Source organism: Muscardinus avellanarius, assembly GCF_963383645.1.
Source record: "Muscardinus avellanarius genome assembly, chromosome: 5".
NCBI classification, from domain to species: Eukaryota; Metazoa; Chordata; class Mammalia; order Rodentia; family Gliridae; genus Muscardinus; species Muscardinus avellanarius.
In genome coordinates this window covers 89,236,394-89,261,282 of record NC_137790.1, presented here as the reverse complement: position 1 = coordinate 89,261,282, position 24,889 = coordinate 89,236,394, and the positions used below count along the sequence as shown (strand labels likewise).

At 50.3% G+C, this 24,889-nt stretch overlaps 1 protein-coding gene across 6 annotated transcripts; it reads left to right on the top strand.

Moving 5' to 3' along the window:
- Positions 1-1,189: 1,189 nt before the first annotated feature.
- EIF4G1 (eukaryotic translation initiation factor 4 gamma 1) lies at positions 1,190-24,304 on the top strand (the record flags this gene model as incomplete). Of its 6 annotated transcripts, none has more annotated exons than XM_080696302.1 (32): positions 1,190-1,249; positions 1,526-1,612; positions 2,107-2,127; positions 2,687-2,863; positions 3,067-3,166; positions 7,484-7,596; positions 8,393-8,485; positions 8,690-8,756; positions 9,035-9,865; positions 10,112-10,197; positions 10,292-10,487; positions 10,573-10,706; positions 10,823-10,981; positions 11,374-11,559; positions 11,984-12,181; positions 12,388-12,534; positions 12,723-12,959; positions 13,123-13,227; positions 13,324-13,483; positions 13,692-13,792; positions 14,364-14,466; positions 14,683-14,785; positions 15,024-15,256; positions 15,396-15,514; positions 15,644-15,816; positions 16,532-16,657; positions 16,800-16,881; positions 19,144-19,242; positions 19,344-19,478; positions 19,610-19,691; positions 19,834-19,974; positions 24,120-24,304. In XM_080696302.1, 32 exons carry the CDS (start codon positions 1,190-1,192, stop codon positions 24,302-24,304), a joined length of 4,839 nt encoding a protein of 1,612 aa, XP_080552428.1. The 6 variants fall into 6 exon arrangements, with proteins under 6 accessions (XP_080552428.1, XP_080552427.1, XP_080552432.1 ...); XM_080696301.1 differs by having other exon boundaries at positions 11,371-11,559; XM_080696306.1 differs by lacking the exon at positions 2,107-2,127 and having other exon boundaries at positions 3,097-3,166.
- Between the last annotated feature and the right edge of the window lie 585 nt (positions 24,305-24,889).

Here is a 24,889-nt window from a genome sequence, read left to right as displayed (position 1 = left end):
CCGTGCGGGGAGCCGGAAATGGTTGTGGACTACGTCTGTGCGGCTGCGTGGGGCTCGGCCGCGCGGACTGAAGGAGACTGAAGGTAAAGCCGCCATGTCCGGGCTCGACCCGGCCCCCCCACCCCCTCCCCCCGCATCCGCCGCCATCCGGGCCGGGACCGGCCACCCTGCGCCGCCGCCCCGCCGCCCTGCCCCCCAGTCCCCGGCCCGGGCCGCGGCCCACCGGGCCCGATCCGCGGCCCACGTGTGCTCGGCCTGGCCCGGCCTGGCTGCTGGGTGGGGGCGGGGGAGCGCGGGCCCGGGCCGGCGGGCCTCGCGGGCCGGGGGGGCGCCGGGCCGGCTGGGAGCGCAATGCCACCGCGGCCCGACCCGAGGCGGCCGGCCGCCCGGCCCCGCCGCTCCGGCCCGCCGCCCCCTCCCCCCTCCGGCCGGCCGCCGGGAAGTGACACGTTGTTCTTTGGCACTGGCCAGCGCTGCGCAGGGAGGGCGCAGGGGAGGGAGGTGGCGGCGGCGGGCAGGGAGGAGCCCCCAGCCCCGCCCGCCCTCCAGGCCGACCCTCACTTGCTGGAAACCGGCTCCTGTGCGGCCGCCGCCGGCCTTTTAGGGCCCGACTCCCGCCCTTCCTGGCCTGCACTCCCGGGAGGCGGCGGGCTTCGGCTCTGGCCCCGCGCTGGTACCCCCGCGGCAGGCGTACCTTGGGTGCCCCGGGCCAGGCCCCGAGCTTGGAGTCCCCTGGTGGGGGGTGGGGACACCACGGCCCAGGCAGCCTGCTCCGTTTGTGATCTGGGAGCCTGGTGCCAGCGAGACCTGGAATTTCCGGTCTGGTTGGTCTTGGGCCCCGCGGAGCCAGGTTGATACCCCTCACCTCCCAACCCCAGGCCCTCGGATGCCCAGAACCTGTAGGCCGCACCGTGGACTTATTCTTAACCGAGGGGGTGAGTGAGGGGCTGTTTCAGCAGGGCCTGGGGTGGGGGTTGGAAGTGATGGGGAGTGACAGCGTGTTGGTGGGGACGCAGGCTGGATCTTCTCTGCTCCTTTACCTCCTTGGCACCTCCCCGGCTCCGCGTGGCCTCAGCACTTGCTTTGGCCCTTCCCTGCACCCTTGGCCTTCCGCTCGGGTCCCTTCCCTTGCTGAGCGCCTCTCTTTACCCACAGGTGCTGGGGGGACCCTGATGTGGTACCAAATGAAATGAACAAAGCTCCACAGCCCACAGGCCCCCCGCCCACCCCGTCCCCTGGACTCCCACAGGTGAGGGAGGACTCGGCCGGGTGGGGTGGGGGTGGGGAGACCCGCGCGGGCAGGCGCAGGTTCCAGCCTCTGGGTTTCCCACCCCCATCTGTGTCAGGGCAAAGTGCAGCTGCCTGCTGCCAAATTGAGACAGGGCCCCTGGCTGTCCCTGGGGGCTGTCACAGGGAGGGGGCATGTGGACTGCTAAGGTTCTTGCTGCAGATCTGCTCCCTACAGTTCTCCAGTTTGGGTCTGCCCCACCCGGACTCTTGCTGAACTCTGGTTTCCCCCCTTCAGCCAGCGTTTCCCCCGGGGCAGACTGCGCCGGTGGTGTTCAGCACGCCACAAGCGACACAAATGAACACGCCTTCTCAGCCCCGACAGGTGAGGGACTGTGGGGAGGGGAATAGGGGGCCTGGGTGGAAACTGTGGAAAGCTTCTGCCAGTTTGGGCCTAGAATGGAAAGTGGACGCTGTGTACCTGGACCCAGTTTCTTGACAGTTGCACTGCAGTCTTTCATGCGGCTCTGCACTTTGTGCTGTTGATTACTTGTGGTGGCTGGCCCATGGGGAGTTTGTAGTCTGAGGGTGGCATTACTGGGGTCCTTAGGCCTCTTGAGAATTGGGGACAGTGCTATGGACTCTGCTGCCAACTCTTGCTTTCCTGTTTCCTCTTACTGGGAGGTTGCCCATTGCCAGTGCTCCTTCCTTGCCTTCTCTTTGGACTGTGAGGAGATAGTATTCCGGGTGTTTTTGCCTTTCTCTGTACCCCAAGGTTATCCTTACTAAGTGGGAGGATTCTTATCCTACCTTTTCATTTTTTCCCCCTTCATCACCTTGGGGGTAATTCTCTTCTTTCCTGTCCCCATGTGCTCTCAGGGAGGATTCAGGTCTCTGCAGGTAATACCCCTTTCCTAATCCTGAACATCTCCTAGTCTCACCTCTGCCCTCCATCTAGTAAAGGTTTAAACACAGATTAGGGGTCTTCAGGGTGGGTCCCTGTTTACTTGTTTACTTTAGGTCATCAATTTGAGGCCTAATGATGCATGTTAGGGGCTCAGTATTTGGAAACTGGGGGGCTGTTGCATGTTAGTGGCTAGCTCTTCAGTACCTTAGGTAGAGCTGTGCATGATGGGGAATATGTTGCCTGAAAGAGACTTACTTAGGCATGATGCATCTGGGTGTTAGAAAACCTGTAGAGGGGTTGTCTGTGAAGGTAATGTAAGAGTATGCATGGTAGTTGGAGATTAAGTATATATAGGATGTAAAGTGTTCATCTGAGTTTGGAGGGTGTGAGTACAGAGGTCACTTAATCCTCAGGTGGTCAAGTGGGTCTTAGATGGATTAGTCTCCATGCTCCGAAGCACCAGTACTTTTCTGTAGGGTATGGAGACATTATAGTGGTGATTTTGCTATTTCTTCACATTCCTGTGTCAACTGCTTTTCTCCCTCCTGACAGCATTTCTACCCTAGCCGGGCCCAGCCCCCGAGCAGTGCAGCCTCCCGGGTGCAGAGTGCAGCCCCTGCCCGCCCTGGCCCAGCTGCCCATGTCTACCCTCCTGGATCCCAAGTAATGATGATCCCTTCCCAGATCTCCTACTCAGCCTCTCAGGGGGCCTACTACATCCCCGGACAGGTGAGGCTGGAGGCTTGGGACTAGAAGCCATAAGACCCTATTTCCCTAACCCTACCCTCTAGTCCTAGCTCTTCTCGAGGTAGGACTTGCTTCTTCTGGTTATTGCCCAGACCCAGCTTGACCTGCTTTGTCTTTGCAGTCTGATGTGCTCATAGCTCTTCTCAACTCCTCATCTTCCCTCCTCTCCCCCTAAACTCCACCAGGGGCGTTCCACATATGTTGTCCCGACACAGCAGTACCCTGTGCAGCCAGGAGCCCCAGGCTTCTATCCGGGTGCAAGCCCTACGGAGTTTGGGACCTACGGTAAGCAGGGGAGGGAGCCAGGTGAGATTGTGCCTAAGGGAACATCTAAACTGATAGGCTTCCAAAAGCACAAAACCCTCCCTAGGTTTTTTCTTTTTACCTAAAATGATAGGATTAGCCAGGTTAGGTGGTATATCCTCCCTAGGGAGGATCACAGTTTCAAAGCCAGCCTCATTGACTTATTGAGACTGTTTCCAAATAAAAAATATAAAGATAAAACAGCTGGGTGTGGTGGTGCAGCTTATAATCCCAGCATTCCTGAGGCTGAGACAGGAGGATCGTGGTTCACAGTCTCAACTACTACTTAGGTCCTTTGCAACTCAGTGAGATCCTTTTTCAAAATAAAGAGTAAGAGCTGGGTGTGGCAGCATACACTTGTAGTCCCAGCTTTTGGGAGGCTGAGACAGGAGGATCGCAGTTCATGGACAGCCTCAGCTACTTAGGCCCTTTGCAACTCAGTGAGACTCTGTTTCAAAATAAAGAATAAAAATAGGGCTGGGGGTGTGGCTCAGAGGTAGAGTGCATCTGGGTTCCATCTTTAGTTCTGCAAAAAAGTAAATAATAAAGAATAAAAAAATAGGGCTAGGGGGTAGCTTGGAGGTAGAATACCCCTGGGTTCCATCTTCAGTACCATTAAAAAAAGAGAGAGAGCTGGGGAGGGTGGAGGTCAGAGATAGAATGCCCTGTGTTCAGTCCCCAGCACTACCAAAAAGAGAAACAATTAGTAGGTGGTAGGGATTGGTGCTTAGTGGGTTTTATTTTATTTTTTTTATTTTATTTTTTATTTTTTTTTGTGTGTGTGGTGGTCATGATTAAACCCAGGGGCAGTCTACCTCTGAACTGTACCCCTCCCCAGCCCTGTTTTATTTTTAATTTTATTTATTTATTTTTTAATTTTTTTTCCAGTACTGGGGATGGAACCCAGGGCATTGTACCTCCGAGCTGCACCCCCAGCCCTATTTTTAAGTCTTTGGTTTTTGAAACAGGGTCTCACTGAGTTGTGAAAGGGCCTTGCTAAGTAGCTGAGGCTGTCCACAAACTACGATCCTCTGGTTTCTGCCTCCCAAATGCTGGGATTACAAGCATGTGCCACCACACCCGGCCACATTTTTTGTTTTGAAACAGGGTCTAAGTTGCTGAGACTGGCTGTGAACCTGTGATTCTCCTGTCTCAGCCTCCCAAGTACTGGGATTACAAGCATGTGCTACCATACCCAGCTGGTGCTTAGTGTTTAGCTGGTGTTGATGGGGAGGAAAGATTTGATCTTCTGCCAAGAGAGTTAGAATCCTCCCTATGTCAAGAAAGTAGGATCAGGCCGTCCGTGATGGCACATGTTTGTAATCCTCGCGCTTTTGAGGCTGAGACAGGAGGATCGCACAGGTTTGAAGCCAGCCTCAGCTACTTAGTGAGACCCTGTTTCCAATTAAAATATAAAATAGGTCTGGGAGACCGCGGGTGTGGTGGTGCACACTTGTAATCCCAGTGCTTGGGTGGCTGAGACAGGAGGCTCTCACAGGTTCGAAGCCAGCCTCAGCTACTTAGTGAGACTTCTCAGCAACTTAGACCCTGTTTCCAACTAAAGTATAAAGTAGTTTGGAGAGTATAGCCTGGGTTCCACCCCCAGTACCACCAGGAAAAAAAAATTAAAATTGGTCTGTGAGTATAGTTCAGAGGTAGAAAAGCCCCTGGGTTCTACCCTCAGTACCACACACACACAAAAAAAAGTAGGATTAAGTTCCAGCTTGAGGGTCATTTAGTGGGCCTTTCCTGTAATGGGGGAGGACGGGGATGGATGCATCTTAGGTTTGGAAGTTTTTTTGGTTTTTATTTTTATTTTCTGTGTGTGTGAGAGAAACAGACATATTGGGAATTGAACCCAGGCACTCTACCTCTGAGCTATGCTCTGGTCCTATTTTTTATCTTTTTGTTCTTTTTTTTTTTTTTTTTTTTTGCAGTACTAGGGAATTTAACCCTGGGGCATTCTACTTCTGAGCTACACTCCCAGCCCCCTCCCCCTTTTGTGGTACTGGGGTTGGAACCCAGGGGCTTTCTACCTCCAGGCTATACTCCCAGACCTATTTTATATTTTATTTGGAAACAGGGTCTTACTAAGTTGCTGAGAGCCTCATTACGTAGCTGAGGCTGGCTTCGAACCTGTGCGATTCTCTTGTCTCAGCCTCCCAAGCGCAGGGATTAAAAGTGTGCACCACCATGCCTGGCTCCAGCCCTATTTTTTATTCTTTTTTTGTGGTATTAGGGGTTGAACCCAGGGTCATTCTACCTCTGACCTACACCCCCAGCCCTGTTGGTCTTTTTTTGAAGGTACTGTTGATGGAACTCAGGGGCATTGTACCTCTTTTAGTCTTTTTATTGTTGTGAAATGGTGTGAGTTGCTAATGGCTTCGCTAAGTATCTGAGGCTGTACTCAAATCACAGTCCTACTGTGTCCGCCTTTTGAATGTTGGGATGCGCCACCATGCCCGGCTTCCCAGTCCTATTTTTTTATTATTTTTTAATGGTACTGAGGATTGAATCCAGGGGCATTCTACAGCTAAGCTACACCTATTTTTATTCTTTTTTTAATTTTTTAAATTTTTTTGCGGGTCTGGGAATGGAACCCAGTGGTATTCTACCTCCAAGCTACACCCCCTGCCCTATTTTTTATTCTTTATTGTGAAACCGGGTCTCACTGAGTTGCAGAGGGCCTCACTAAGTAGCTGAGGCTGTCCATGAACCATGATCTTCCGGTCTCAGCCTCCCGAATGCTGGGATTACAAGCGTGTGCCACCATGCCTGGCTTTTTTTTTTTTTTTTTTTTTGCAGTACTAGAGATGGAATCCAGGGGCAGTCTACCTCTGAGTTACCCCCCAAGCCCCCCTTTTTCTATTTTTTTATTTTGAAACAGTATCTTGCTAAATTGCAGAGCCTCACTGAGTAGCTGAGGCTGGCTGTGAACCTGTGGTCCTGTTTTAGCCCAGGTACTGGGATTACAAGCATGTGGCACCATGCCCGGCTATTCTTTCTTTCGTATTTATTTTTACGGTATTGGGGATAGAACCCAGGAGCATTCTACCTCTGAGCTGCTGCGCCCTCAGCCCTATTTTTAATACTTTATTTTGAAGCTGGGTCTCACTTTGTTGCAAAAGGCCTCACTAAGTAGCTGAGGTTGTCTGCAAACCATGATCCTCCAGTCTCAGCCTCCCAAATGCTGGGATTACAAGCATGTGCCACCACATTTGGCTATTTAATTTGAAACAGGGTCTCTTTATTATATTTTATTTTTTGGGGGGTGGTAGTGGGGGTGGAACCCAGAGGCTTTCTACCTCCGGGCTATACTCCCAGACCTTTTTTATATTTTACTTGGAAACAGGGTCTCACTAAGTTGCTGAAAGCCTCACTAAGTAGCTGAGGCTAGCTTCGAACCCCTGCGATCCTCCTGTCTCAGCCTCCCAAGCGCAGGGATTACAAGCGTGCGCCACCATGCCCAGCTGAAACAGGGTTTCACTAAGTAGCTGGGGCTTGTCTTGAACCTATGATCCTCAGGTCTCAACCTCCCAAGTACTGGGATTATAGGCAAGCACCAACCTGCCCAGCTGAGTTTGGGAGGTTTTTGTAGCTGCTTTCATTTAAGTTTTAGGGGAGGATTAATCTGTTCTTTATGGTATTGGTGGCTCTAATACATGTTTGTATGTATGTATACAGAATTTAAACAGGTAACACTTGTGACGTTTGTCAAACAGACAAGTTGGAATTACAGATGAGATTGTAGGTACACCCCACTTTGGAGATCATGGCTTTAAGGAATTAGTTTAAACAAATTTTTTTTTTCTGAGCCTAGTTCATAGTGTTACATTTTATTTTCTTGCCCCTTGCAAAGGGAAGGGTTGGGGACTGAAACTCTGGTTGAGTGGACCAGAGTTGGAAAATCTCTTATTTCTCATTCCCATCCCAAGAGCTGATTTTTTTCAGGATCAGAGTATATGTATGTGTGTTGCTGGAGGTGGGGCACATTCACGAGAGTGCCTTATGGGGTAAAAGAACAGATAATGGCCCTCCTGGTAGCTGGCGTGTGGTGGGGAAGGAGTGTCTGCCTACCAGGCGAGTGTGTCAGTGTCAGGAATTCTTGTAAACGCAGTTCAGACTGGTTCCCCAGCTTTGACAGGCACCTAATTCCTTGGGGGAGGAGGGTGGGGCAGGGCCAGGGGCTGGCTGTGGGTGATGAGAGGTTCTGGGGGTGGAAGGTGTTCAAGCAGGCATTAGTATATGGTTGAGCCTTGACGCTGCTACCATTCTTCCTTTCTGTCCCCCTCCCCCAAGCTGGCGCCTACTACCCAGCCCAAGGTGTACAGCAGTTTCCTGCTGGTGTGGCCCCTGCCCCAGTTTTGATGAACCAGCCACCCCAGATTGCTCCGAAGAGAGAACGTAAAACGGTAAGTGTCTTCAGGGGACTCTGGAACATCTGGGAAGGGGAGAATCAAGGTCTGGCACCAGTTGGGCATTGTGCCTATGTGAGAAGGAATTTGAGGAAGGAGATCTTAAGCTGAGAGTGCAGACATTGGAGTTGCGGAATGCTCACATTCTTCCTAAGGTACTAGGATCTCAGTGTAGAAGCAGATTGAAGTGGCTAGCAGGGGAATCCTCCAGAGACTTGGTTCCTAGGGGTTCATAAGAGCTATGCTTGGTTTTGGATTTCTGGTGGCTTGCCTTAGAAATGGTTTGTTTTCTGTGGCCCCACCCCCTAGTCCTGGAAGCTCAGGAGGCCTCCGCCTCTGCTCAGTCCTCATGCCCTGGGCGTGGTGCCCAGAATAGGGTGCCAGGGCTGGGGAAGCCGCTGAGTCACCCTGGCTCCACCCACGGGATCTGAGCCCTGCCCCCCAGAGATAGGCCGACTAGCCACAAGTGAGCCTGCTGCGTGCTTAGATGGGGTCCTGAGCCCAGGGTGTGCAGCTAGTGTCTTGGGGATTGCTTGTGGGGCAGGGGTGAGGGAGGGAGGGGCATTGTGATGTACAGGGCTGTTCTGTGAGGTCAAGGGTCTCTTAAGGGTGGGGGTTAGGTCAGGGACTACAGAGCAGCTGGATGGGTTGACAGAACTCATGGGGTTTCTAGCACCCACCCACCTGCTTCCCAGTAGGGGGTGGGGGGTTGGCCCAGAGTCTTAGCAGTGGGGCAGGGTGGAGAGGTGGGCTCCTCCTGCTTGCCACTCATCCCATAGCTTTCTTTCCCCAGATCCGAATTCGAGATCCAAACCAAGGAGGGAAGGATATCACTGAGGAGATCATGTCTGGGGCTCGTACCGCCTCCACACCCACCCCTCCCCAGGTACTGCCTCCTCTTTGAGTGACACCTTGGCTGGGATTGCTGTTTTTCCCTGGACTCCCAAGTCCCTTGGTCTTTTCTTTCAACAAGGGATTTATTTCCCTGCTTTCCTGGATTTCTAGGCAGAGCTAAAGTAGAAATGGCTCTAGTAAAGAAGGGTTGTGGGACTCTTCAGTGCAAACTTGGTAAACCCTTTGTGTCCTGCAGACGGGAGGCAGTCAGGAGCCTCAAGCTAATGGGGAGACGCCCCAGGTTGCTGTCATTGTCCGGCCAGGTAAGAAAGCCAGTGGAACAGAGCTTTTATGGGGAAATGGAGTGTGACAATTTAAAATTCTGAGGAGGTAGAGTAACTTGAACCAGGTACCACAGAATTTTAAGACTTAAGGTTTGAGGTAGTAAATTGGAGGGTGGATGGCATTTTGATTGAGAAGGTAAAGTAGCTTCAGTGGGAGTCAAGATTGCGGGGAAATGTTGGTTTGGGAGTGCCCTGGCTGGGAGGAGGAGCAACAGTAAAGGACTTGTCTTCAGGTGCTCATTCTTCCTATGATGCAGATGACCGGGCGCAGGGAGCAATCATTGGGGGCCGGCCAGGGATGCCGGGCCCAGAGCACAGCCCTTCAGAATCCCAGCCTTCATCACCTTCTCCGACTCCATCACCACCCCCAATCTTGGAACCGGGGTCTGAGCCTAATCTTGGAGTCCTCTCTCTTCCTGGGGACACTATGACAACGGGGATGATACAAATGCCTGTAGAAGAATCAACTCCCATCTCTCGTGAAACTGGGGAGCCATACTGCCTCTCTCCAGAGCCCACTCCTCTTGCTGAACCCATATTGGAAGTAGAAGTGACACTTAGCAAACCTATTCCAGAATCCGAGTTCTCTTCCAGTTCTCTGCAGGTTCCTACCCCACTGGCATCTCACCAGGTGGAAATTCATGAGCCGAATGGCATGGTTCCACCCGAGGATCTGGAACCAGAGGTGGAGTTGAGCCCAGAGCTTGCCCCTCCCCCTCTTGTGGCTTGCCCTTCTGAGTCTCCCTTGCCCATTGCTCCAACTGCCCAACCCGAGGAACTGCTCAATGGAGCCCCCTCGCCACCAGCTGTGGACTTAAGCCCAGTCAGTGAGCCAGAGGAGCAGGCCAAGGAGGTTACTGCAGCAGTGGCTTCCCCCACCACCCTCTCTGCCAGTTCAGCTACGTCTCCTCCAACTACTTCCCCTGCTCAGGAGGAGGAAATGGAGGAGGAGGAAGAGGAGGAAGAAGAAGGAGGAGAGAGTGGAGAGGCTGAGAATGAGAAAGGAGGAGAGGAACTCCTCCCACCAGAGAGTGCCCCAGTCCCCGCCCACGTGTCCCAGAATTTGGAGGCCGCTGCAGCCACCCAAGGTAAGGTGTGGCTGGATGGTGGAGGTGATGCAGGCTGTGGGGTGTGGTTCCTCTTCATTGATGATATCCCATTTGGGCTATCATCTCTGGCTTATGGAAGCTCTGTGATTCTAAGAACTAAAGCTAGAACACTTAATCTATAGAAGGTGTGATGGGAAGAGAAAGGGTCATACTGTGGCTGCTTTGTATTTTTCCCATGGGTTAAGGGGGCTCTTAACGTTATTCCCACCTCTTCTCCCAAATTAGTGGCAGTATCTGTGCCAAAGAAGAGACGGAAAATTAAGGAGCTAAATAAGGAGGCTGTGGGAGACCTCCTGGATGCTTTCAAGGAGGTAAGGGAGCAGGAAATGGGGAGGAGAGAAGGCAGAGTTTGGGTATGAAATAATGGTCATTATGCAACCCAAATTGGGTGTTGTATGGTTGCAGGTGAACCCAACAGTACCTGAGGTGGAGAATCAACCTCCAGCAGTCAACAATCCAGGCAATCCAGGCCCAGAGCCCGAGGGTAGCAGTGTGCCCCCACGCCCTGAGGAAGCAGATGAGACCTGGGACTCAAAGGAAGACAAAATCCACAATGCTGAGAACATCCAGCCTGGGGAACAGAAGTATGAGTACAAGTCAGGTATGCTGAAGGAAGGGTCGAGGCGCCGCCTCATTTGCATTGCAGTCCTGGAAGGTGAGTTTAACTGATGACTTTTTTATTGCAGATCAGTGGAAACCTCTAAACCTTGAGGAAAAAAAGCGTTATGACCGTGAGTTCCTGCTTGGCTTCCAGTTCATCTTTGCCAGTATGCAAAAGCCAGAGGGATTGCCCCATATCACTGATGTGGTGCTGGACAAGGTTGGTAGTTTGAGGGGAAGGAGGGTAAGTTTAAGCTGGATGGACTGGAGAGGACCCTGAGATGTGGAAAGGGAAGCTGAAAGCTACTTCTGAGACCTTCTGTGTCTTCTTTGCAGGCCAATAAAACACCACTGCGGCCACTGGATCCCTCCAGACTGCCTGGCATAAATTGTGGCCCAGACTTCACTCCATCCTTTGCCAACCTGGGCCGACCAGCCCTTAGCAACCGTGGGCCCCCAAGGGGTGGGCCAGGTGGGGAGCTGCCTCGAGGGCCGGTGAGTGGGACTGGTTAAAGGGTCAGATGGACAAGCTGGGTGTGGTGGTGCACACTTGTAATCCCAGCATTTGGGAGGCTGAGACAGGAGGATCGCACAGGTTCGAAGCCAGCCTCAGCTACTTAGTGAGGCCCTTTGCAACTCAGTGAAACCCTGTTTCAAAATAAAGAAAAAATAGGGCTGAGGTACCTCGGAGGTAGAATGTCCCTGAGTCCAATCCCCATTACTGCAAAAAAAAAAGGCGGGGGGTCAGACAGGCAAGGCAGCAGGGTCTCAGGTGTGTCTTATTGGGGGCATGGGGTGACATCTGCCCTGGAAATGTGTGGTAGTGGGGTCATGTATTGTGTTTATCGGTTCTGGGTCTTTATTTGTCCTCATCCCTTGCTTAGCAGGCTGGCCTGGGACCTAGGCGCTCGCAGCCTGGTCCTCGGAAGGAACCACGCAAGATCATTGCCACAGTGTTAATGACTGAAGATATAAAACTGAACAAAGCAGAGAAGGCCTGGAAACCCAGTAGTAAGCGAACTGCGGCCGACAAAGACCGAGGGGAAGAGGATGCTGATGGCAGCAAAACACAGGTACTGACAAGTCCTGCTTTGACTTCTCAAGGTCTGCTCCCATCTGAGCCCTTTTTGTGCATTCTTTTTTTTTTTTTTTTTTTTTTTGGTGGTACTGGGGGTGGAACCCAGAAGCTTTCTACCTCCGGGCTATACTCCCAGACCTTTTTTATATTTTATTTGGAAACAGGGTCTCACTAAGTTGCTTAGAGCCTCACTAAGTAGATGAGGCTGGCTTCGAACCCTTGTGATCCTCCTGTCTCAGCCTCCCAAGCGCGGGGATTACAAGCGTGCGCCACTACGCCTGGCTTTTGTGTCCATTCTTATTGCCAGTGTCTTTCTCATTCCCCACCATCTCCTGAGATGGTGAGAGTCAGTCTCCCCAATAGCCTCTGTTTGAGAACCTCACTGGATCTTGTGTCTTCTCTCTTCCCTTTCCTGACAGGACCTGTTTCGCAGGGTGCGCTCTATCCTGAATAAGCTGACACCCCAGATGTTCCAACAGCTGATGAAGCAAGTCACACAGCTGGCCATCGACACTGAGGAGCGCCTCAAAGGAGTCATTGACCTCATCTTTGAGAAGGCCATTTCAGAGCCCAACTTTTCTGTGGCCTATGCCAACATGTGCCGTTGTCTCATGGCGGTTAGTTTACCCTGTTTTAAATCTTATCACCTAGCTTCTCACTTCTGTTCCCAAGGCTCCTAGAGTCCACTCTTTTGGTTTGCCTCCAGCCCAGGCTGGTGCTGGCAGTCTTGAAGAGGTAGAGCCAAGGCCAGGGGTCTTCTGGGTCAGGTAAAGACTTGGAAGGCCTTCCCAGGTCTGAGTAGGACATTTTCTTTGACATACAGCTGAAAGTGCCCACCACAGAAAAGCCAACCGTGACTGTGAACTTCCGAAAATTGTTATTGAATAGATGTCAGAAGGAGTTCGAGAAAGACAAAGATGATGATGAAGTTTTTGAAAAAAAACAAAAAGAGATGGATGAAGCAGCTACGGTGAGAAAACCTATTTCCAGTTTTATTCCCTGTTTACCTTCCTCCCTCCCTCAGGTGCTTATTGGGCTGTGGACTTTCAGTTGGGGCAAGCAGGGTGGGCAGAGAGTATCTTGGTTGTCTCTGCCTTAGGACACAGATGCTTAGTGGCTGGTGTCTGTCTGAAATGACTCCTGTCTTATGACTGACAGGCAGAAGAACGGGGGCGCCTGAAGGAGGAACTGGAAGAGGCTCGGGATATAGCCCGGCGGCGCTCTCTGGGGAACATAAAGTTTATTGGGGAGTTGTTCAAGCTGAAGATGTTAACAGAGGCAATAATGCATGACTGTGTAGTTAAGCTACTTAAGAACCATGATGAAGAGTCCCTGGAATGCCTCTGCCGTCTGCTTACCACTATTGGCAAAGACCTGGACTTTGCAAAAGCCAAGGTAAGGAGGTCCTTGGATATGGAGGGGAGTGGTTGTAGTATGGGTAGGGGGCTGTGTCTATATGACATCCTTGTTAGGGTCTGGGCTGGTCTGGGCTGCTAAGCCACAGTGTTGGAAGTGAGGTATTAGAAGTTCCTGATCTGGTCCTTTTGCTTCTTTCCAGCCACGAATGGATCAGTATTTTAACCAGATGGAAAAAATCATTAAAGAAAAGAAGACGTCATCTCGCATCCGCTTTATGCTGCAGGATGTCCTGGATCTGCGACAGGTATGTGACTCCTGCCTAGTGCTGGTTTGCTGCCAGTTACAACCACCTTGTCTAGCTCTTCCTGACATAATTGCCATTGGCTTCCTGTTCCCACAGAGCAATTGGGTTCCCCGCCGAGGGGATCAGGGTCCCAAGACCATTGACCAGATTCACAAGGAGGCTGAGATGGAAGAGCATCGGGAACACATCAAAGTACAGCAGCTCATGGCCAAGGGCAGCGACAAGCGTCGTGGTGGCCCTCCAGGCCCGCCCATCAGTGAGTTGGGGCTAGGACTGAGAAGGGGGTGGTGAAGGGACTGAGGGTTTGTGCTTTCCACTGATGACTTCTTGTTAGTGCCACGTGTCTGGGCCACTGAGACCCATGATGGAACTGAGGATCTGAGGAAGGAAGATAGGGTGGCCCAAGGAGGAGGAGCTGCTAAGACCTAGTTGTTAACCCAGTATGCCTTCTTTTTTTGTCTCAGGCCGTGGCCTTCCACTTGTGGATGATGGTGGCTGGAACACAGTACCTATCAGCAAAGGCAGCCGCCCCATTGACACCTCACGACTCACCAAGATCACAAAGGTAGGGGTGTGTGCTGGGGAGGGGGGTGCTGGTGAGTTGGATGAGAAAGAGGAACCATGCGGGTATTAAGCTCAGGTTTGGATCTGAGGCCATGAAATTGGGGAGGCTTAGCTTTCCATAGACTAACTGGTTAGATTGCTAGAGACAGGACTACCAACTCTAGAGGCTTATTCATGCTGGTCTGAGGAAACTTAACACACACGCCACATCCAACTCATTGCTTGCTTCTGTATATCCTATGAGCCAAGAGTGGTTTTCACATTGTTAAACAGTTGAGAAAAATCAAAAGGTAAACAGTATTTTATAATGTAGGAGTTATATAAAATGTAAATTAAATATCTATAAATAAAGTTTAATTGGAACACAGCCGTACTCATTCCTTTCTTATCGTCTAGGGCTGCTTTTATGCTGCAGTGGCAGAATTTGAGTAGTTGCATATAACTAAAATTTTTACTGCTTGTCCGTAACAGTTTGACCCAGGTCTGGGCATTCACTGCTTGTATGGCTATGTGTGGTTTGTGCTGGCAGAGGGCTTTGGCCAGATCAGACTTTACTCCCTTTTCTTTCCCAGCCTGGCTCCATTGATTCTAACAACCAGCTCTTTGCTCCTGGAGGACGACTGAGCTGGGGCAAGGGCAGCAGTGGTGGCTCCGGAGCTAAGCCCTCAGACGCAGGTATGGAGGTCACTGGAAGAAGCTGGGTGGTTATTAATGTGAACTCCCTTGAGGGCAGAGTCTTACTTCTACAAGTGGTTAGGTAAGACAGGAGGTACCATGAATTGAGCTGCTTTCCTTGCAGTACTGGGACCAAGTTCTAAACGGCCAAGTAGAGAGAGGAGAGAGTGCAGGACAGTAGAAAGAGAATTTAATCTGGTTTTTCTGCCTCCTCAGCATCAGAAGCTGCTCGCCCAGCTACTAGTACCTTGAATCGCTTCTCAGCCCTTCAACAAGCAGTACCCCCAGAGAGCACAGATAACAGACGTGTGGTACAGAGGTGAGGTTTCCTAGGGAGTCTTTGTTCTTGACAAGTTCTTCAGAATACTGTGTTTGGGCTTTGATTGTTGCCGTAGCATGGAAATACTTTGTACCTTAATGCTCAGAGCCTCTGACTAAGATTGGGGCATATTTCCAATGCCAGAAGAGAGACCCAGCAATTGGCTTAGCATGTTGGGTAATTATAAGAGTGCCTGGGCAGTATGGATGAGACAATGAATGTGTCTTTTTTTTTACAGGAGTAGTTTGAGTCGGGAACGAGGTGAGAAAGCAGGGGACCGGGGAGACCGACTAGAGCGGAGTGAACGGGGAGGTGACCGTGGGGACCGACTTGATCGTGCACGGGCACCTTCCACGAAGCGGAGCTTCAGCAAGGAAGTGGAGGAGCGGAGTAGAGAGCGGCCCTCACAGCCGGAGGGACTGCGCAAGGCAGCTAGCCTTACAGAGGACCGGGATCGAGGGCGTGATGCTGGTGAGGGGCTGGGAGGGTAGTGGATGGGGAGGGTGTTGGCTAGTTTGGGACTAGCTGGTCCCATCTCTTGGGATCTCCAGACCCTGTTTGCTAAGAAGACCGGAATTGAAGAGTATCTGAGGTCTGTTCTTCCCCACAGTGAAGCGGGAAGCCACGCTACCCCCAGTGAGTCCCCCGAAGGCTGCACTCTCTGAGGAGGAGCTGGAAAAGAAATCCAAGGCTATCATAGAGGAATATCTCCATCTCAATGATATGAAGGTCAGTGGGAAGGGTCTCTGATGGTGGTGTAGGTAGGAAAGGGAGCTGGGTTTGTTGACAGGCACATGGGGTTCCTGGTCTGGGCCAGATGGTGACTGCTTTCTCCCTCCTATGCCCTCCACCACTCAGGAGGCAGTTCAGTGTGTGCAAGAGCTGGCTTCACCCTCCCTGCTCTTCATCTTTGTGCGGCATGGCATTGAGTCCACGCTGGAGCGCAGCACCATTGCTCGTGAGCATATGGGGCGGCTGCTGCACCAGCTGCTCTGCGCCGGGCACCTCTCCACTACCCAGTACTACCAAGGGTATGACCAACCACATTCACATACCCATAAATTCCTTCTTTGCGGGACCCCTGGAGTATAGGCTCAGTTGGGCGTGGCGGTGCATGCATTTAATCCCAGTACTTAGAGGAGGCTGAGGTGGGAGGATTGCAAGTTCAAGGCCAGCCTCAGCAACTTAGACCCCATTTCAAAATAAAAAGGGTGAGGGTATATAGCTCAGTGGTAATATCCAAGTTCAATCCCTAGTTCACCCTCCCCCCACACATACACTTACACACACAAGTGTAAGTGCAACTTTCCTGGTCAACATTACTTTGGGGTAGGTGAACTCCCTAAAGAAAAAAAAGGTAGCCTTAAAATAACTTATGCCCAACCTGAGCGTGGTGGCGCACGCTTGTAATCCCAGCATTTGGGAGGCTGAGACCCAGAGGATCGCGGTTCGTGGACAGCCTTAGCTACTTAGTGAGGCCCTCTGAAACTCAGTGAGACCTGGTTTCAAAATAAAGAATAAAAAATAGGGCAGGGGGTGTAGCTCAGAGGTAGAATGCCCCTGGGTTCCATCCCCAGACCCACACACACACAAAAAATAATAATAACTTATGCCCCGTTCCTAGAAAATATTCCTAGAGGATTCTATAGTTGATCCTTAGCTATGCCATGTTGGCTCCAGAAGCAGGATGGTTAGGCGCCTGGCCCATCTTCCCCAGAATGCCCTTACTTTGAATTTTCTTTGCAGGTTGTATGAAATCCTGGAATTGGCTGAGGACATGGAAATTGACATCCCCCACGTGTGGCTTTACCTGGCGGAACTGGTAACACCCATTCTGCAGGAAGGTGGAGTGCCCATGGGAGAGCTGTTCAGGTAAGTCCCAGTTGTAGAATTCAGTGGTGGTAGAGACTGAAGGAAAGAGAGTGTGGCAGGTCGGATGGCTGTGGCTGGAGAGGGGTGAAGTAGTGTTGAGGACTATGGAAGCTATCAGCACTGAGGTAATTTCTTCTTGTAGGGAGATTACAAAGCCTCTGAGACCCTTGGGCAAAGCTACTTCTCTGTTGCTGGAGATCCTGGGCCTGCTATGCAAAAGTATGGTGAGTGGACCTATTAGAGGGTGGTGTGCTCAGGATTTCTACTGTATGATTTTGGCTGCTCCTTGTGATTGTGAATCCTCTTAGTCCTTTGGTGAACTGGAGTATTGGTAATGGTGGGACGATGTTGCTATCAGAGAGGAAATGTTAAGGGTAGGCAGTCTTCCTCAGATAGCTCCTGTCTTAAGTTTTGGCCAGCACTAAAGAAGAATAACAATAAGGTCCTAGACCCATGGCTAATTTACTTATTTACTTACCTTTTTCTTTTTACTTTTTTCTTTTGTTCCTTTTCCTTTTTTGAGGTACCTGGGATGGAACCCAGGGGCATTGTGCCTCTGACTGATACCCTTTTTAGTCTTTTTTTGTTTTTTTGTTACTGGGGGTGGAACCCAGCCCTGTTTTTTATTCTTTATTTTGAAACAGGGTCTCATTAAGTTGCAGAAGGCCTCACTAAGTAGCTGAGGCTGTGCTACGAACCTGGATCCTCCGGTCTCAGCCTCCCAAATGCTGGGATTATGAGCATGGGCCACCGCACCCAGTTGCTTTGTATTTTTTGAAACAGGGTCTCACTGAGTTGCGAAGGGCCTTGCTAAGTAGCTGAAGCTGTCCACGAACCATGATCCTCTGCTCTCTGCCTTACAAATGCTGGGATTACAAGCGTGCACCACCACTTCCAGCCTTATTCATTTTTTTTTTTCTTCTTTTGGTGGTACTAGGGATGGAACCCAGGGGGCTTCTACCTCTGGGCTATACTCCCAGACCTAGGGATGGAACCCAGGGGGCTTCTACCTCTGGGCTATACTCCCAGACCTATTTTGTATTTTATTTGGAAATGGACTAAGTTGCTGAGAGCTTTTCTTAAGTAGCTGAGGCTGGCTTCGAACCTCTGTGATCCTCTCCTGTCTCAGCCTCCCAAGTGCTGGGATTACAAGCGTACGCCACCACGCCTGGCTCTTTTGCACGTGTGGGGATGGAACCCAGGGGCTTTTGACCTCAGAGCTATACACCCGCCCTATTTTTTTTTTATTCTTTATTTTGAAACTGGGTCTCACTGAGTTACAAAGGGCCTCACTAAGTAGCTGAGACTGTCTGTGAATTGTGATCCTCCCTTCTCAGCCTCCTGAATGCCCAGACCTGCAAAAAAAGAAGAAAAAAGTTGCTATGGCTGGGAGTGAACCTGCAGTCCTCCTTGTATTAGCCCCTTAAATACTGGGATTACAAGTGTATATTCCTGTGCTCAGCTTCTTCTAAGACTTTCTGAACTAAGACAAAATAAAAATACTTGTTACAAGTTATCCCTTTCCAAAAAGCAAAATATTTGTAACTTAGGATAATGAAAAACCAAATTGTTTCAAAAAGATATAGGTATAGACTAGTGTGGCAGCAGTCCTGTAATCTCCATACCTTGGAGGACTGAGACAGGAAGATTGCAGGTATTAGGACTATGATAATTTAGTGAGACTCTTTTTCAAAATTGGGCTGAGAGTTGTGAGTGTAGCTTGGAGGTAGAATGCACCTTGATTCAACCCCCAGTACCAACAAAGAGAGATACAAGTGTAATTAGAAGAAGATAGGATTGAGGAGGTATTTAGATTTGGTAAGGTATTTAGATTTGTTTACTGTGTGTGTGTGTGTGTGTGTGTGTGTGTGTGTGTGTGTGTGTGTGTTCGTGTGTGTGCACCCTACCTCCAAACTACACCCACATCCCTATTTAATTTTTATTTTTATTAAGAGTCTTGCTAGATTGTGGAGAGGCTGTCTTTAAACTGAAATCCTCCTATCTAGCCTCCCAAGTACTGGGATTACAAGTGTGCACCACCACCCCTAGCTAAGTTTTGTTGTTGTTTTTTAACAGTGCTGGGGGTTGAACCCAGTGCCTCTTGCATGCTAGGCAAGTGTTTTACCACTGTGTTATATCCCCAGTCATGGTTGTTTACCTTATTGAGGTTCAGTCATTTATTGAGAGTCCTAGAGAAGCTAATTGATATTTATCCTAGTGGTAATTTCTCTTAGTCATTTCCCACCCTCATGTCCTAGGACTTTGGTGGTGCTAAGTTCTCATTGCTGGGTGCTTATTTGACTGATCTATACCTTACACTAACCTGTAGACATGGAAGGGCTGTTCTTGGTACCTGTGTGGCATCCTTAGCTTCTAGATACTTTACCTAGTGGGCATTCAGTAAATATTTGTTGGGTGGCTCTTGTAGAGCTCTTGGGGTTTTGGAGAGAGAAAAATGGTTGCTGAGTTGCTATTGTGTTTTCCAGGGTCCCAAAAAAGTAGGGATGCTGTGGCGAGAGGCTGGGCTCAGCTGGAAGGAATTTCTACCTGAAGGACAGGACATTGGTTCATTCGTCACTGAACAGGTTTGGGATGGAGTTTGGTTAATGCTACCATTTGAGTCTGGCCACTCTTCATATGTCTCACGTGGTGCACCTGACCGTGATGTGGGCCTTTTTGGTTGCAGAAGGTGGAGTATACCCTGGGAGAAGAGTCAGAAGTTCCTGGCCAGAGGGCACTCCCCTTTGAAGAACTGAGTAGGCAGCTAGAAAAGCTGCTGAAGGAGGACAGCAGCAACCAGCGGGTGTTCAACTGGATAGATGTACGTTTCTCCTGGACACTGGAAGGATAGAGGAGAGATGTTTCCTAAGGTGGGGTGGGAGGTGGCAAGAATGGAGACTTGAAGAGGGTATACAAGTCAGAACTTACGGGCCATTTGTTTCTCCTGCACAGGCCAACCTGAGTGAGCAGCAGATAGCATCTAACACATTAGTTCGAGCCCTCATGACAACTGTCTGCTGTTCTGCAATTATCTGTAAGAGAAGCCAGGGAGATGGCTGGGCAAGGGTGGGCCCAGCAGACAAATGGAAGGAAAGCGACTTCAGTCTTGGCCTTCCAGAGCTTGGAACCAGGCTAAGGCTGCATTATTCTGCTTACTCCTGTCTTTTTCTTTGTAGTTGAGACTCCTCTCCGGGTGGATGTTGCAGTACTGAAAGCGCGAGCAAGACTGCTACAGAAATACTTATGTGATGAGCAGAAGGAACTGCAAGCGCTCTATGCCCTCCAGGCCCTTGTAGTGACACTAGAACAGCCTGCCAGTAAGAGCCAGGCTGCAGGGAGGATGGAGGTGGGGTGGGGGGATTGCCAGGTAGCAGGGGAGTGGTGAAAGGGGTTCAGCTCAGGAGAGGTGGTCATTAGAGAGCAGAGCACCATGATGGTTTGATTTCTTTCCCTTATGTTTGTTTCCTTCCCTGCAAATGAAAGGAGTCAGTCTTGGCCTTGGAGGTTAATGGACTTGCTTGTGCTTGGCCATCTGTTAGATGCTAGAGGCACAGAGGTGATTAGCGAAGTATCTTTTAGATACCTTGTATTCCCCTCTGCCTATCACAAGGCTGAAATACTCTGCTTATCTTGGCTCCTTATAATCTCACAATTGTTACTTAGGGTAGATAGTATTATTTCTTTTCCCCACATTTGGAGACTGAGGCTTAGGTTTATGTCTGAGCTTACACATTCAGCAGATGTATCGGGATTGGGGGCAATCACAGTGAGGAAAGGTAAGCACAGTTCCTGTGTTGGTGTGGATGGAGTCAGTGACTGTGAGTGATGAGTATTAAAAGAAGGGTCTGCGCTAGGTGTGGTGGTGCAGTCTTGCAATTCCAGTATTTGGGAGGCTGAGACAGGAGGATCTCAGCTCTGAGACCAGCTTCAGCCTAGCCACTTGAGACCCTGTTTCAAAATAAATAAAAACTAAATCTGGGGGCGGTGTTGTGTGTGGCTGGGAGGTAGAATGCCCCTGACTTCAATTTCTAATAACAGGTGCACATACGCCCCCAGACACACACGATGGGTCTGAGGAGTAATAGGTGGGAATTAGCTAAGTGACAGATGGGAGAGGAAGCTTTATAAACAAAGGCACTGTTGTGTGTGAAGACAGATCCTGAGGTGGAAGGAACTTGACACAGGGAGAAGAGCTGCTGAAGGAAGTTCGCTGTGGGAGAACACTGACCAGTCGGGAGTGAGGCAAGAGGGCTATGGAGGTGGTCAGGGGCCAGGTCCTGCTGGCGGCTGTGTGAGCAGAGGGGATGTGGCCTAAGGGCAGGGCAAGGCCTTTGGGAGATTGTGAGTAAGGGATAAAAGAATATGATTTTTGGTTTTGGATGAGACCTCAACTACTTAGTGAGGCTCTCAGTAACTTAGACCCTGTTTCCAAATAAAATAAAAAATAGGTCTGGGAGTATAGCTCGGAGGTAGAAATCCCCTAGGTTATACCCCCAGTACCAGCAAAAAGAAAAAAGAAGTCATGAGTAAAGCAGGGCGTGGTGGCGCATGCTTGTAATCCCAGCATTTGGGAGGCTGAGACCTGAGGATCGGGATTCACAGACAGCCTCAGCTACTTACTGGGGCACTTCACAACTCAGTGAGATCCTGTTTCAGAAAATAAAGACTAAAAAAATAGCTCAGAGGTATGATGCCCTGGTTTTCATCCCCAGTACTGGGGGGGAAAAAATTGTGGGTAACTTAGGAAAATTTTAATAGGCAATAGGGTGAAACTATCCACTGGGATAGGAAACACTGGATCGGGTGGAGTCTGTGGTCCTTGGGTGGGAGATCAGAGATGTCCGTAGACTGTAGGCATCTGGATCCATTTGGGGAAAAGGAGGTTAGGGTAGGAGACAGCTCTCAGATTCTGGCAGAGGACAACACGTGCGAGTCACAAGAGGCTATAGGGTTGTTTGAGGGAAGTTGTGAGAGTCTGGACTAACCCTGGGGAGGTGGAGGACACACAAGTAGGGACTGAAGGGAGGAGAAAGCCATGGGAACCAAGGGAAAAGAAATTTATTTTTTTTTTTGTGGTACTGGGGATGGAACCCAGGATCTACCTCTGAGCTATACCCCCAGTCCTGTTTTTTAGTCTTTTTAGTTTTGAAATAGGGTCTCACTGAGTTGTGAAGGGCCTCGCTAAGTAGCTGAGGCTGTCTGCGAACTGCAATCCTCCCATCTCCCCCTCCTGAATGCTGGGATTACAAGCGAGTACCACCGTGCCTGGCTGAAAGGGAAATTTTAGGGTAAGAAAGTGGTTGGTAATGCCAGGTGCTGTGGAGAGTTCAGCATGAGCAAACCTGAAAGTACAGGGCCTCTGGAATGTAAAAGAATGGAGGCCACCCTCCAATTGTGGCTCCACTTAGAAAGGAAAGAGATGCCCAGCAGATGGGAAAGGGTGAAGACATGAGCTATGAGGTAGTGGTTGAAGGGGGGGAGCCTTTGTGTATAGATAGGTGAAACTGGCTTGAACAAGTAGAGCAGAGTGGGTAATTCAGTGGATTGGGCCTTCTGGGTGGGTGGCATGGAATTTGGAACACAAGTGTGTGGTATGTGGAGGTCTTGCTGTCATGCTGTAGGATGGAAGTGCTGGCTGCGCCCATAGGCATCCTGGCTTAAGCTTCTAGTGGATGACTTAGGATTTCACCTGGGTCTGGACTTGAGATTCTGTGCTCTATTCACTTGCCTCCACTTTCTTAGGAGTGTTGAGTCTGGTTTAGAAAGACTGGCCGTGCATGATGGGCAGTGGAAGAGGTTGGGTTCAGGGATTATAGGACAAATGCTTAAAAAAGCTTCCCTAGAAGTCAGTGGTGGAAGAGAAAGGGTCAGAGCAGGGGTACTTGAGTCTTAGAGAAGTTCACTAGGAAGGTGACAAGAAAAAAGATGTTCTGACAATGGATGTAGCACCCTTGAAAGTGTCAAGGCTGGAGAGGGAGTGTTGAGGAGAGATGTGTAGAAGGAAGAGAAGCCGGGCGTGGTGGCGCACGCTTGTAATCCCCACGCTTGGGAGGCTGAGACAGGAGGATCACACAGGTTCGAAGCCAGCCTCAGCTACTTAGGCTCTCAGCAATTTAATGAGACCCTGTTTCCAAATAAAAATATAAAATAGAAGCCGGGCGTGGTGGCGCATGCTTGTAATCCCAGCATTTGGGAGGCTGGGACCTGGGGGATTGCAGTTCGTGGACAGCTTCAGCTACTTAGTGAGGCCTTCTGCAACTCAGTGAGACCTGGTTTCAAAATAAAGAATAAAAAATAGGGCAGGGGACATAGCTCAGGTCAAAATGGGTCTGGGAGTATAGCCCAGAGGGGAAAAAAAGGAAGAGAAGATTGAGATGAGTTCTGCAGGATCTTTGTTTGGGGTCAGTGGATGTCCCAGGTCATACTTTCTTTTTTCTGTACTGGGGATAGAACCCAGGGGCATTCTACCTCTAAGTTATACCCCAATCCCTATTTTTTATATATTTTTTGAAACAGGGTCTAAATTGAGTTGCAAAGGGCCTAAGTAGGACTGTATTTGAACTGTGATCCTCCTCTCTCAGCCTCCCAAATGCTGGGATTACAAGCGTGCACCACCACACCCAGCCCAGGTCATACTCCTAAAATTGGTGTGGGAATTCCCAAAATGCAGAAATGCTAATTCTGCATATAGTTTTCTCATTGAATATGTCACGTGTGAAGTTTGAAGCTGCCAAGTCAATGTGAGGCTGGGCAAATCTGTTAGTTTTTTGTTGTTGTTGTTTGTTTGTTTCCTTTTGATGGCCAGTGACTCATTTCTGCGCACCAATCAATCTCTCTCTTTTTTTTTTTTTTTTTTTTGGTGGTATTGGGGTTCCTCAAAGCCCTTCTACCTCTGGGCTACACTCCCAGACCTATTTTGTAATTTAATTTGGAAACAGGGTCTCTTAAGCCAGCAAGGCTGGCTCTGAACCAGCGCAATCCTCCTGTCTCCGCCTCCCAGCGCGGCAATTGCAAGGCACCAATCTCTTATGTTAACATCGCATGTCTGGGGCCTAGTCACTAAAATGGTCAGACAGATGTCAGAGTGGTAGGTTAGGGCCTTGTAGTATTATTATTATTATTATTATTATTATTATTATTATTATTATTATTATTTGGTGGTACTGGGGGTGGAACCCAGAGGCTTTCTACCTCCGGGCTATATAGTCCCAGACCTATTTTATATTTTATTTGGAAACAGGGTCTCACTAAGTTGCTGAGAGCCTCAGTAAGTAGCTGAGGCTGGCTTCGAACCTGTGTGATCCTCCTGTCTCAGCTTCCCAAGCGCAGGGATTAAAAGCGTGTGCCACCACACCTGGCTGGGGCCTTGTTTTAACACCAAGGCTTGGGAGGGATCCCTGGAGGTGGGCTAGCATGGCTGCCATGTCCTGCTATTTCTAACTGCTGTCCTGCTCGTTTGCAGACCTGCTTCGGATGTTCTTTGATGCTCTGTATGATGAGGACGTGGTGAAGGAGGAAGCTTTCTACAGCTGGGAGAGCAGCAAGGACCCTGCTGAGCAGCAGGGCAAGGGCGTGGCCCTGAAATCTGTGACAGCCTTCTTCAACTGGCTTCGTGAGGCGGAGGAGGAGGAGTCCGACCACAACTGAGGGCGGGTGGGGCTGGGGACTTGGAGCCCCGTGGACACGCGGATGGCCCGGCCAGCTGCCTGGACTGCAGGGGGGTGGCAGCAGCGGCGGCAGTGGCAGTGGGTGCCTGTTGTGCGATGTGTCTGAGTTAATAAAGGGGCTGAAGAGGCAGGATGGCTTGGGGCTACCTGGGGCCCCCCTCCAGGATGCTACCAGGTGTCCCTCCTCCCCCTGGGGCACAGAGATATATTATATATAAAGTCTTGAAATTTGGTGTGTCTTGGGGGGGGTGCACCACCACCTGCCCCTGGGGTCCTTTTTTATTTTCTGAAAATCACTCTTGGGACTGCCGTCCTCGCTGCTGGGGGCATATGCCCCAGCCCCTGCACCACCCCTGCTGCTGCCTGGGCAGGGGGAAGGGGGGCACGGTGCCTGTAATTATTAAACATGAATTCAATTAAGCCTACTGCCTCTGCTTTGTGGCCTGCTCCCTTTAGAGAAGGGGTAATAGAAAGGTGGGCATCTTTCAATTTCCAGAGTTGGCCCTGTAGCACTCTTCCTGGAACTTAGCATTCCTCCTACCTCTAACCCCTGTTCATGATTTTG